The sequence below is a fragment of the Balearica regulorum genome, chromosome Z (assembly GCF_011004875.1).
Source record: "Balearica regulorum gibbericeps isolate bBalReg1 chromosome Z, bBalReg1.pri, whole genome shotgun sequence".
Classification (NCBI taxonomy): Eukaryota; Metazoa; Chordata; class Aves; order Gruiformes; family Gruidae; genus Balearica; species Balearica regulorum.
Genome location: NC_046220.1, coordinates 61774609 through 61786856, shown reverse-complemented (window position 1 = coordinate 61786856; position 12248 = coordinate 61774609). Strand labels below are relative to the sequence as shown.

At 40.6% G+C, this 12248-nt stretch overlaps 1 protein-coding gene across 4 annotated transcripts; it reads left to right on the top strand.

Moving 5' to 3' along the window:
* MTX3 (metaxin 3) lies at positions 1-10238 on the top strand. 4 transcript variants are annotated; one of them, XM_075740102.1, is made up of 9 exons: positions 1-159; positions 690-759; positions 2292-2368; positions 3843-3935; positions 4984-5166; positions 5310-5386; positions 6255-6412; positions 6837-6925; positions 8344-10238. In XM_075740102.1, the coding sequence occupies exons 1-9, from the start codon at positions 79-81 to the stop codon at positions 8452-8454; spliced, it is 939 nt and encodes a 312-aa protein (XP_075596217.1). In that variant the 5' UTR covers positions 1-78; the 3' UTR covers positions 8455-10238. The 4 variants fall into 4 exon arrangements, with proteins under 4 accessions (XP_075596217.1, XP_075596218.1, XP_075596221.1 ...); XM_075740103.1 differs by having other exon boundaries at positions 8318-10238; XM_075740106.1 differs by lacking the exon at positions 6837-6925.
* The last annotated feature ends 2010 nt before the right edge of the window (positions 10239-12248 follow it).

The following is a 12248-nucleotide window of genomic DNA, read 5'->3' as shown; positions in this document are numbered from 1 at the left end:
GCGGCCGGGGACGGTCGGGCGCCGCCATGCGAGGGCAGTAGCACCGCGCTTCCCGGACCGGCGCGGACGGCGGACAAGATGGCGGCTCCCATGGAGCTGAGCTGCTGGGGAGGCGATTGGGGGCTGCCGTCCCTGCACCCGGAGTCTTTAACCGTCATGGTAACGGCCGGCGGCCGCCACCCTCCCCGGGAGGAAGGGAGGGAGGGAAGTAGGGACGGCGCCCCGGGGCTTGCCTGCCGCCAGCAAGGCTGTCCGCGGGGCTCTGTCCCTTCGGGAGAGGCGACGCCGCCGCCGAGGGGCGCGCACGCCCTCGTCGCCCTGAGGCCGGGCCTGTGCCGGGCAAGGGGCCCGCCGCGCTCGGTCGGGGGTGGAAAGTGATGGCGGTAGGGCCCGCGGCGTGGCCTGGCAGGTTGGTACGGTCCCCGGTTCTTTCTCCACAAGCAGCCGCCTCGCCGCGGACCGTGGCGTGCTTCCCCCGCGGAGCCGCGGGCAGGGCTGCTGCCCTTTCTGAGGGCGTCGTATTTTCCCGGGGGCTGCCTGGCCTCGGCTTTAACGGGCGGCATTAGGGCACCTGCCGGCGCGTTTGCTTTTAGTCGGTCTTCAGTACCCAAAGCCATTTAAAACAACTTGTAAAGTGCTTTCTTACACGCAGTGACTGGATGTTTTTTTCCCCGCAATCTTTTATGCAGGCTTATGCCAAATTTTCTGGTGCTCCCCTGACAGTGAATACTATAAATAACTCTTGGAGAGCTCCAAAAGGTAAAATGTTTGTGGTTTTTTTATTCTTTTAATCATAGCCATGTTATAAATGTGGGTTCCAATTTCTGAGTTTGCTTTGGTTTTGTGTTCATGAATGCGACCTGCCCCAGGGAAGGCTACCTATTTTCATGATACACCAATAAATGACTTTACAGGATGCAGTGTGATGAATTTGTGGAAATAAAGTAACGGAAGACATAAATAAAGTGTCTCAAAGGACACTTTATTAAATGTGTATGGGTGAAGCAGTGGACAGTCAACAAAGCAGTGGTGCCAAGTGCATACCTGTTTCTGTCAGGCAGTCTAAATTGATGCTGCAGTGCAAGCAAATTTTTAAGCTTTTTGCACTTTGCATATTTATAATGATAGTAACTAGATTTGTGTATGGAAATAGTGTTCTTTAATTATACGTAATTTAATGGGCTGGTACAGTTGGAAGTGGAATGTGAGCCTCAAAGAGTATAACTTGCACCAGCTGGGATATTTAATACTGTGTTGAGTTAGGTTGACTCAGAAAAGGTGACTAACAATCTAGTTCTAGAGAAGTTGAAGATAAGGTATCAGAGAGGACTTACTCGTGTTGGTTACTTCTACTCATTGCAGATCTGTTTGCTCAGAATTTAAGTTACTGTCTTGGTGTATTCCAAAGAGGTAAAATCACTGCCAGGTTAAAGTATTCTGTCATTTACACTTACCACGTCATCAGTTCAGGCATTTCTGTGTCCATGCAGAAGTTGCACTTTTGACTCTTGCTTTTCAGTGTATTGTTTTCTGTTAGCAGAAAATACTAAGAACTAGCTGGGTGTACTTGCCAAAAGTTCGGTGGCTTTCTTCATAGCCAAAATATATAAAATCCATTTAAAAAATAATAAATCCAAATAGTAAGTGTTGCTGATAATTTGTACTTTAATAGTATTCAGCAGCACAGCCATGTTAGGCTCATTGTGGCAGTTACCTTGTGAGCATAAGATAGCCCCTGTTACAGAGATTTAACGCTACAGTCTTTGATCCTGCAATCTGATAAGTAAAGGCTGAAGAGTAAGCTTCTGGTAGAAGGGAAGTGCTTGGTTCTGGAATAGTTCATGGTTATGCAGTGGTAGCTTAGGCAGTGGTTATAGCAAAGCGAGAGAAAAGGTGGTTAAAATGGATTTGGAGGGAGGAATTGGAGTAGAAAGGACAGGCCCAGAGGTGAATGAGTTGAGAGGACAGTTGGACTGGCTCGGAATCTTTGTCTTAAAATGAACATCTGAAATCCAGACAAGTATGAGATACTTAGCAGGACACATTGGCTTCAATCTCATTTGATGTGGGCCGTTCTTTATCTATTGTTTCTACTGAAGGCCAAAATATACTAAATGTATTTGTGACCTTGGTGGAACCCCCATGCTGTATAAAGCTTAGTTGTGTGTACATGTTAGGAAGATCAGAGCATGCTATAGAGAAAAGGAAAGTAGATGAAGTGACTGATTGCTGTCTAGTTATGTTAGAACTCATCCATATAAACTGTTGACTGTGTTATTTTTGCCTGCTAGGAGATGTACCGGTCCTGATATCAGAAGACACTGTTATTTCTCAGCCAGCAAAAATACTAAACTTCTTAAGAAAGCAGGTAGGTCTCTTTCAAAAGATTTTCTGAGATTCTGTTTTCTCTGTCTTACAGTGCCTCTGCATGTCCCCTGTATACATTGATACAGGCTTCCGAAAACCTGGAATTCAGTTCAGACCCAGTGCTTTCCTGTTTTTCATACATGCATGAGAATTGCAAAATGGTGGATAACAGATTGCTGCTTGAAAGTTTGATTGTTAGTTATGTGAAAGATTTAAAAATAGGCATGAGAAAACTGTTCATTGAAAAGGACAACAAACTGGCCTTAATTGGTCAGTTTCTCACTGAGCACCCTGCTCTTAATTATGTTGTTCGTCTCCCAGTGCTCTTTTTTGGAAGGGTAATACATACAGCGTTGTTTTTAGCCTATGGAGTTTTTCTGTATCTTGTAGTGTAAAAATGACTGCAAGCATTTCTTGATGTACATCATGTTATTGTGTAGTCAACTGCTGCTTGCCTTTTGCAGATCTCTTAATGTTTTATTCACAAAGAATAAAGCTATGTGATTTATTCTTTTCACAAAGTGTAAAGATGTCTAATAAAGCATGGCATCATCTTTTTACTTCTAATATGGTTCTCCAGCCCACTATTGTGCTTTTATGTGAGAAATTCAGTTCCTGCCCAGTCAGGAAGATTATCTGATGAGTGCCATGTTAGTGAAACTTTAAATCTTTGGGGGGATGAAAAACACAATCTGAAAACTGTACATTTGAGATGGGATTTTAGACAGTTGTTTTAAAATTCAGGAGTTTCATAGCTATTTAAATACCAAAGATTCCTTAATGTTGGGGGAAAAGAAGGTTCCTTAAGTATAACAGTAATATGCTTGCTTTTCAGATATCTAAGGGTCAGCACTGACCCTTTTTTCCTAAATTAATGAAGCAAATCTCTTCTCCCCCAAAAAAACTTATAAACCCTTTTAATGTACCTTAAAAGGATCCGGTGTCAGAATTAAAAGTTCAGTCAGCTGTAACTGCATTAATTTAGCTGTGCATCTGGTCCCTTATATTGTTAGCATCCAATTTCTAAACTTTTAGAATGGTAATTAAAAGCAAAAGATGGGAATGCTTGCCTTTTTTTTATGCTTATACCAGCTTAAGTGCCAGATGCTTCTTGAAAAATAAAGATGGGGACTTGCCAGAGGTTTGCTACATCCGTAAGTACTGAAAAAGTTCCTCTGTGTCACTGGACACTTGCTTGCAAAGCAATGGGAAGGAGACACAAGAGTTATTTTGGGAATAGGAGGACCCAAAAGAATGGGAAAGTGGAAAAGGGAGATGGAAGGAGGTTTGACAGAGCTGGCCTGGAGAAGTAAAGACATTCTAGTGAGCACATGCTTCTGTCCTGAAAAACGTTATGTTTACTAACTTGATAGCTGTTGAGTTTGAAACAACTTTCGGTTGCATTGATAAATCTTTTTGGAAAGTTCTGTGTAACACTATTTCTAGTATGGTTTGGGTTTTTTTTTAATTCATAGAAATATAATGCTGATTATGAATTGTCTGCAAAACAAGGAGCTGATACGCTGGCATATATTGCACTACTTGAAGAGAAACTGCTTCCTGCTCTGGTAAGTATTGAGAAATACTTTATATAATGGTCAGAATTTATGGAAGTGAATGCTACACGAGGTGCTTAACATGAGAGACATTAAAGTTTCTCAGCCATAGTTCTGACTGGAATGTATTTGCTTTGTTAGTCCAGTTTTGGAAATACTGCCTAGCAACTTTTGAAAGAAGTGTGTGTTTGTGGGGTGTGAAGTAATAATAATGAATTTATGAAAGACATTTTAAAAGGGCACCTGTGAATGTTTTTTCTTTTAGATATTTTTTGGGAAACAGTATCCTGAAAACAGCTTATTGTGGCCATGTTTTGTTTCACTTGATTCTTTTGAAAAAACTTTGAGTAAGATGTGGTATGTCTGATGTGGGCTGTACAACTGTGGAAGCTTTTGAACTGTTCGGTTAGAGCTTTTGACAAATTAGAATACCCATTAGTAGTTTAATTTTTCAGTTCTAAATAACACATGGCCACATGCCCTCTCCAATTTAGTTGAAGTACATTGGCACTCTAAAAATCCCCAGACATTGGATCTCTTGTATGACTTTGGCTTCAGTTTGTACAGAAAAAAGTATTGTGACCAGATGGTATCATAGATTAGCCTCTTCAGCTGACCCACAAAGTTTCAAATTCATCATTTCATAATATGTTTTAAGATTTATATAAAATTTTAAAAAAAATTAGAAAGTTCAAACCTGATCCTGTATGTCTGCAACTTTTTATGTAATATATTTTCTATGTACAGTGAGTGTGTATGAGTGTGTATATATACATACACATACATAAACATGAGTGTGTATTTAATTTTATGCACCTGTATATAGGTCTATGTAATATCTTTGTTGTTTGTCTTTAGGTGGGAGGTAGCTGTTGCCTTAACTATATACTCCTACACTCAAATGATTAGTATAATCCTTTATGGAGCCTGATTGCTTTAAGTTACAATGGTTCCTGGTGTGCTTCTGCTTCTCTGACAGAGATCTTACACACTGAACTTTTAAGAGATGCCTACTATTCTTACTCAAATTCCAGCCATGTTTTTTCTTATGTTGATACAGCTGCACACTTTCTGGGTTGAGGCTGAAAATTACTGCAGTGTGACAAAGCCATGGTTTGCCTCAAGGATTGCTTTCCCACTGAGTTTGTATATGCCTGGAAAGATGTCCAGGGAAGCGCTGAACAGGATCTTGCTGACCAGGGGAGGGCCTCCACTCTACAGTCTCACTGAAGTGGAAGCACAGGTATGTGTTGTGTAGTAAAGAATTTGTAAGTTGATGCTGTCCAAGACAAGAATTGAAACAGTCTAGCACGCTGTGAAATGATGAACGATGCTGTGCATACTAGCCTTGCTACACCTAGGGCTCTTAGTCTTGTGTCTCATCAGATATACAGGGATGCCAAGGAGTGCCTAAATCTCCTGTCGAAGAGATTGGGAACATCTCAGTTTTTCTTTGGAGATACGTGAGTGTGATTTTTTGGTTTTTTTGTGTTGTTTTTTTTTTTTTAATGACTAATAAACCGAATACACTTAAACTTTTTTTTTTTTTAACCTACCAGAATGTTAAAAGTGCTGCACAGTAGTTTCATGTCTCACACTCTGCTTTTCAGATAAATCTAAATGAGCAAACAGGGCACAAATGGGATCTTTGGAGGCAATGCGGTGTCTCCCTTATCCTGCATTTTTCCCACAGAGAGGCAGATGATGCCCACAGCCGCTAAGAAAATGCGGAGTGCTTGATGAGTTAGTGTGCACTAGAGAATGCTTTTCTAGCCAATGAATGTAACCTCCTGTGCTTGTATGCAGAAAAAATGCTTTAAGCCTGAGGTGTTACCACTGTCTTCATGGGAGGGGGGTGTAGGTCTGGGAGCGCTCGTCTTCCTGTGGTGTGTGTACAGAGCAGGAAGCAGACGTTGCCAACAACATAGCACCAGCAGGTCCTAAGGACGATCTGTTCCTTTAGCCACTGAAGTCGGACCACTTCATGAGAGAGGATCCTGGTCCCCTGGCATACAGCTTGGCTTTTGTGGTGCCAGAAATGGGTTTTAGAGTGGCTTGTTTATCAGTGTACGTGGCAGCATGACTAGATTTTAGTGCTGAAGTTACTGTTTCAGCTTGCCAGCATGCTTCTAGCTCATAGGTGCTGAAATCATCAGATAGTCTGTACAAAGCATTTACCAGATTGATATGAAAAGATGGAATGCCAGAAGAGCTGGCTATGTCCTGAACTGAGTTGTGTTAGACATCCACAGAAAACGGTTACGATGTAGAGGTCTTAATGGCTGAGCTCAGTCACTTCGGGATTTTGTTTTGGTTTGTCACTCTTTTCAGGCCCACCACCTTGGATGCCTTTGTGTTTGGTTTCCTTGCACCAATTTATAAAGTGTGCTTCCCCAGAGTACAATTACAAGAGCATTTGAGACAGCTTCCCAATCTATGTCGATTCTGTGATGATATCTTAAGTTGCTACTTCAGATTAACTGTCTCAGGTAAGCTGTGTTTCTTCTCCCCTTTTTGTCATGTATAGTCTTGTTTGGATTAGGACTCCAGGATTCCATCTGTGAACCATGGCAGAATTAGATTTTATGTCATTTATGCTAGAGCTTCTGTGAGGAAATGAGGTAGAGGAACTTCCAAAATTGTGCAGAAAGGATTAAAAATTAAAAGCAGTTTAATTAAAACTGAGTTTGACTCAGTTTTAGATTCTGTCAAGCATTGGCAAAATGCACGTGTATCTGTGCTATGGCTCATGCTTAGTACTTCTGTTTTTCTTGGAATGGCTTTTCCACTTAAGTTCTTCTTAGGTTAAAAATACTGCATGAACTTTCTCTCCAATGTGGGATTAGTTTTTAAGGATTTAAAAGCTTTTGTAAATACCTTTTCACTCTTCATCTTTCTACCTTCACTCTCCAGGCCATTCTCCGGCTGGACAGGATACAGCAGATGCTAATCTGCAGAAACTCACACAGCTTGTAAATAAGGAATCCAACTTGATTGAAAAGGTTATTTTTGCTTCAGTCTCTAATTTTGCTGCTTCGTTGTGGTTACTTGTTCACAGATATTCTTGCATCGCAACTGCAACTGTACAGTGGACATCTTATTTTAATTGATTCTTTTCTAGTGAGTTACTTTGTGTAGAGTGGCAGGAAGACTATTATGTCATTTGAAGGGAATAATTAATGAAGCCTTGTACTTAATAAGTATTTTTATTACAATCAAAAGAACATTGTCTTTCAAGTGCACATACCAACAAAAGAGAGGTGTCTTTCTGCAACTGTACATTTCAGCAAAGGAGGAAGCAAATGTTTTGATCAAAACTCATAACTGGTCCTGCAAGTTAAGACCGATCAGCAGCTCTCTTGCTCCCAGCTGAATACTGTAGTCACTAACCGAGTCACTCTTTCTCCAACTTGTTCTGCATCTAGCTTTTATTTCTTTATATTCTTTGTTTATAAGGCTGTCACTCAGCACCTATCAAAAGCTATACAACTTATGTCAGAAATACTTGTGAAGGATTACTCTTCTGATGCAGACAGAATACCATAACTAGAAGGATAGAAGGCGTTTTTTCCTGTGCATGAAATAGAGCACTAAGTGTGATCAGCTTCTGTAGCATTAGGTATTGATTGTATCTTGTCTTTGTGGTATTGAAGTGTGACTGTGGAAGTTCTTAAGAATGGGTTATGTAGACATTTATCAGGCATGATTTAGGTAAAGCTGAGCCTACCTTGAGGAAATGGGATGGACTAGACAACCTCTGGAGATCTCCCCTGTGCTGTCCTCTGTGATTCTCTTTATTCTGTAGTAACTAGACTCTTTTTGATACCACATTACACACAGGGCATTAGATTGATTTCCTATTGAAATGTAAAATCTTTATATTCAGAGATTAATTTTAACCTGTCTTTGAAAAGGTCTTATTAGAAGTTCTTTAGTAAATACTTTTCGAAATCTATAACTAATCTAAATTCACCCAGCGCCTCCAGAACATTTCTAATTTGAAAAAGATTTGTTCTTGTGATGTGCTGAACATGCAGAAGCATCCACTGATGTTAGCAGTTTGACTTTTGATCTGCCTTCTAGCAGCATTTGGCTGTTGTACAAAATTGAAACTTTGACCTCTTAGAAGAAGGTAGCGATGTTGCTTTCTTCAGTAATCATGATGAAATTATTTGAGCAGAAGCACACCTATTTGCCCTGAGTTTGATGCACCATGTGCTAGCGGAATGAATAGCAGCTCTAACACAAGCTTGTATTTGGAAGTGGAAAGGAACCAAGGCATCAGTTTTGGATGGGGCTGAAATAACAGGGTAAAAAATACCCCAAGCCAGCATTAATGATGGCCGCCCTGACATATAGACTAATCGTATAATCTATATTCTACTGTTTGCCAGATCCGGCTCTCATTATTTCTCTGCAGATGGACGACAATCTTCGTAAGAGTCCTCAGCATCCCCCTCGAAAGCTAACAACACTCAAGCTTGCTGCAGGTGGAGAAGGAAGCAGTCCATTGAATCGTTTGTCACCTTGACAGCTTTTGTTGCCCGTACACATGTGTTTGCCTTCAACTCTTCTGAGCACCACAGTAGATTTTTTCACATGAATGTGTTTTGCAAGGGGAGAATCTGCTAATGGGTACAAGTAGGGAAGAAATATAGCTTTACAATCTCCTATCTACCTGTTCTTTTAAGAAGTTGCATAATTCAGGCTGACCACATACTAAGCTGAGGCAAAAGTAAAGAAGAGGCTTATTCCCGCAGATGCTGAAGTGATTTTGTACAGCATATTTTTGCCTTTAGCCTACCAGAAGTGTTGACCAAAAGTTAAAATTCCACTTATGGAATGTTCACTGTTATTTTATTTTGTGGGTTTTGATTTTACTGAAATCATGTTACTATATGTGAGTGGGTATACTTTTGTATCTGACTGACAATTACATAGTTTAGTTGAAAAATCAGTGAAAAGACTGAAAAAATGAAATGTTGCCCTTGATGGCAGCTGAGAAGTGAAAAGCAATGAGAAGTTAAATATTGTTTTATTGTACTTTCATGAACACTTGCAGATCTTGTGTTTTAAGGTTGTTTGTATTTCTGAAAGCTTGACATGTTGTACTTTGAGGAGGATTGTTGAAAAGTGTATATACTGTGGGGTGTACAATGATGTACAATGCTGACATTTCACAGGTACTTGGTATTAGTCCTGTGTGAAACAGGCTTTACCTGTGCACAGGGTAATAATACCACATACTGCAAAACTGTTAAGTCAAAATCACAGGGGACTGGTAGTGAGATGGAGAGGTTTGATTAGCCTCTGTCAGGACAAGAGACTGACTAGCAAACATACTGCCTCTCTGGATTGAAGGGAACTGGTTAGGGATTTATAAGAAAGCTTACGTAGGCTTTCAAATTTGTCACAGATGCCTTTGAATTAGTTTTGTCTTTTTTTATAAGCACTATAGTGCATTCAAAAATTACAATAGATAAACATCCAAATTTTTGTTGTTTGACAGTCTAGTTCAGAATTCTTTTATCTCTGCAAAGTTTAATACATTGCAGTGCATACTTCTGTTTAATTAAGGGGCTTGGGTCTCATTACGTTTTCTCTTAGCAGCAGCTTTGCCAGTTCTAGAGGCCCAAGTGATTCTATTACAAGAGAGATGCTGTAATTCTCTACTGGCAACTTACTGGCAGATGCTTCATGAGTGGGTGTAAAGAGAATTAGTCAAGGAGATTGGCCAAAATGGCAGCACTTGGGATACAGAATTCCAATAGCTGCATGTATGGGGATGTCTGTTCTGTTTTTTTCCTTTTTCTGGCCAAATCAAAATAGTCTTGCACCTTCTTTTCCACTACTAGTCACGTTTCAGATACAGAGATAAATTATTTCCTATTTATAAAGACAAGACTGTAGATCGTGTACATACCGTGCTTTCAGACTCTATATGTCAGGAATGTAATATCTTTAACATTTCTTAATTATAATTGAAATGTTGGGCTTCTAATGAGCACTTTAAAATAATGTTTAAGTTTAATGCTCTTACTAGAGTATTTGTTTCAGTGATTTGAAATTAATCTAGCTCATTCTCATGATAATTCTATAAACCGACAGTCCACTACATGTAAAAGTAAGTCAAATGTTTAAAATTTTTACTGCCTGTATCTTGACAACGTTTAAATGAGATCAAGTCACATGGCTTTAATTTATAAATATGGCTATGGAGAATATGCCTTAGTTGGTTGCTTTTGTGAATTATCGTTAAAATCTCTTTGTAAAAAGGTCATTGTTCCAAGATTAAAATTTTGGATTTTTAGTGGAGTTTTGGTAGTGCTTTTTATGGAAATTATGTCAGGTTTTTTGAACATTTTTCTTTTTCATTGTGAAAAGGTTTATCTTGTCCATAAGAAAAAAAAAAAAAAAAGAAAAACTGCTGACTGCTAGAACAAGAAATTGGAACAATTTAGTGTATGTATGAGGTCAGATTCTAAATTTTAATCACAGTCCTTTCTTTCAACACAACTGCTTTTGGAAAGGGGGAATGGGGAAGCACTGGTTTTCTAATCTTACTAAGTGTGAGCCTTGGGCTGTGTGACAGCAAAATTTTGACAAACCAATGCTGGAGTAACTTCATTCACTGGATGGCAGAGGACAGCGGGGCCAGAGATCACAGCAAATATTGCCTGCAGTAAAATGCACACCATCCCAGACAACCAGTGAGGTTGCACAGCTGTGCACTTCCTTTTTTTTCCTTTTTATTGAAGGTGAATTGAAAGCCAAACTCCTTTATATGGAAAGCATCATCTCTGGCCTGACAACTTAGACTTGCCCGTTAGTTAACCGGCATATTTTGTGTGCCTGAGTTTTGAAGCTGGGCAGTTAATGATGTCCAGGATGGGGGCAGCTCGAGTAACTGTAGCTGTCTGCACCTCAAGTAGTCAAAGCTCCTTCTCTGGCTAGTGGAGAAAGATGGGATCTAGGTGCGATTCATCTTAAAGTAGATGCCTGAAAGTGCAAAGTGAATTGAGTCCTGAAAATGCACGTCTGCTGAATGTAAAGGAAGCCGTAGCTACCTGCCTCAGCCATCGAGTGAAAACCGGCCATGGTGACTGCCCTTTCCTCCACCACCTGAGGTTGCAGGTGGTCCACAAACAGGGTCAGCCCTTCTAGCCAAGCAGCAAGCGTTGGGCCATGAAACCGTTGTACGCAACCTGCTTCCCATGCAGAGCAGCTGGCTGCTGTACGTGCTGCAGCTCTGCAGCCTCAAAATACTGGGCTTTTCGTGCACACGCCTACAATGCGTAAGTGCAGGATGTACCCCTGGGTTTCCCTTGTCTTGCTGCTGCCAGGGCAGCTGGTGGGCCTGCTCCCAGCCCTCCCCCTGGAAGGTGGTGGCTGGGAACAGGTTATTACCAAATAATAATAAGCAACTCATCCAGCCTGACAAGCTTTTCCTTGAGGAGGAGGCTGCCAATTGTAAGTGAGGTGAACCGCTCCAGCGGGTTGCAAATTTAACACCTCTGCTCCCAGGCAATCTTGCAGTGAAAGTGTATGTGTAGATGTCGTTAGGGCAGTTCTGTGTCTTTCTGTCAGCTGGTTGGAGGAACATGTATATCTCTGAAGAAATAAGATGAAAAATGTTATGAATGAATTGCTACAAATATGGTCTATTTAACATTTCCAGGGTAGCTTTAAAAATGTCTTTCCCCCCCCCCCCCGAAAATATTGTTACATTAGGTTTTTATATACACTTACACACTGGTGAAGTCACATCACTTTTGCTAATGTAGCTTAGCACTCCATTAAGAAAAACACCCAGTTGTATTTGATTCCTGGTTAAAACAATTTCCAGACTCACTTGAGTAGGTTTTCTTTCTTCCTTGGTATTATTCTTGGCATTGCAGTAAGAACATTCGTAGTATTGGGGTTTTTGTTTTTGTTCTTTTGTTTTTTTTTTAATACAGAAGGCAGACCAGCTTTTTATGTTAGCCTGACAAACTACACTGCAGCACAGATGTGGCTGGTCTGTGCTGTTGGCAACAAGTTATCCAATCCCTAACATACTTCAAGACCGTGTTGACTAGTAAGACCCTGAATAAAAAATGTGCTGTTTCACAGTACAAATGCCCAGTTTCACAAATCATTTTAGTCCATAGTTAGTGGTTAGTCTGATTCAGCAAAATGCTCCATAATCCCACTTGGTGCTAACTGATGCCAGTGAGGTGATGGATTTTGGTGCACTTGCTGGAGCCCTGATGCAGGATCAGGCCGTTCAGCGTAGCGAGTGTTATTAAAGAGCTGCACAGGGGGTTGAGCTGGTGAAATACCAAA

Bases quoted from the DNA above. Each gene is read 5' to 3' on its own strand.
- MTX3 (XM_075740102.1), top strand. From the start codon at position 79: ATGGCGGCTCCCATGGAGCTGAGCTGCTGGGGAGGCGATTGGGGGCTG. The intron at 2,369-3,842 runs GTAGGTCTCTTT...TTTAATTCATAG, and splicing joins TAAACTTCTTAAGAAAGCAG to AAATATAATGCTGATTATGA. The intron at 5,387-6,254 runs GTGAGTGTGATT...CACTCTTTTCAG, and splicing joins CAGTTTTTCTTTGGAGATAC to GCCCACCACCTTGGATGCCT.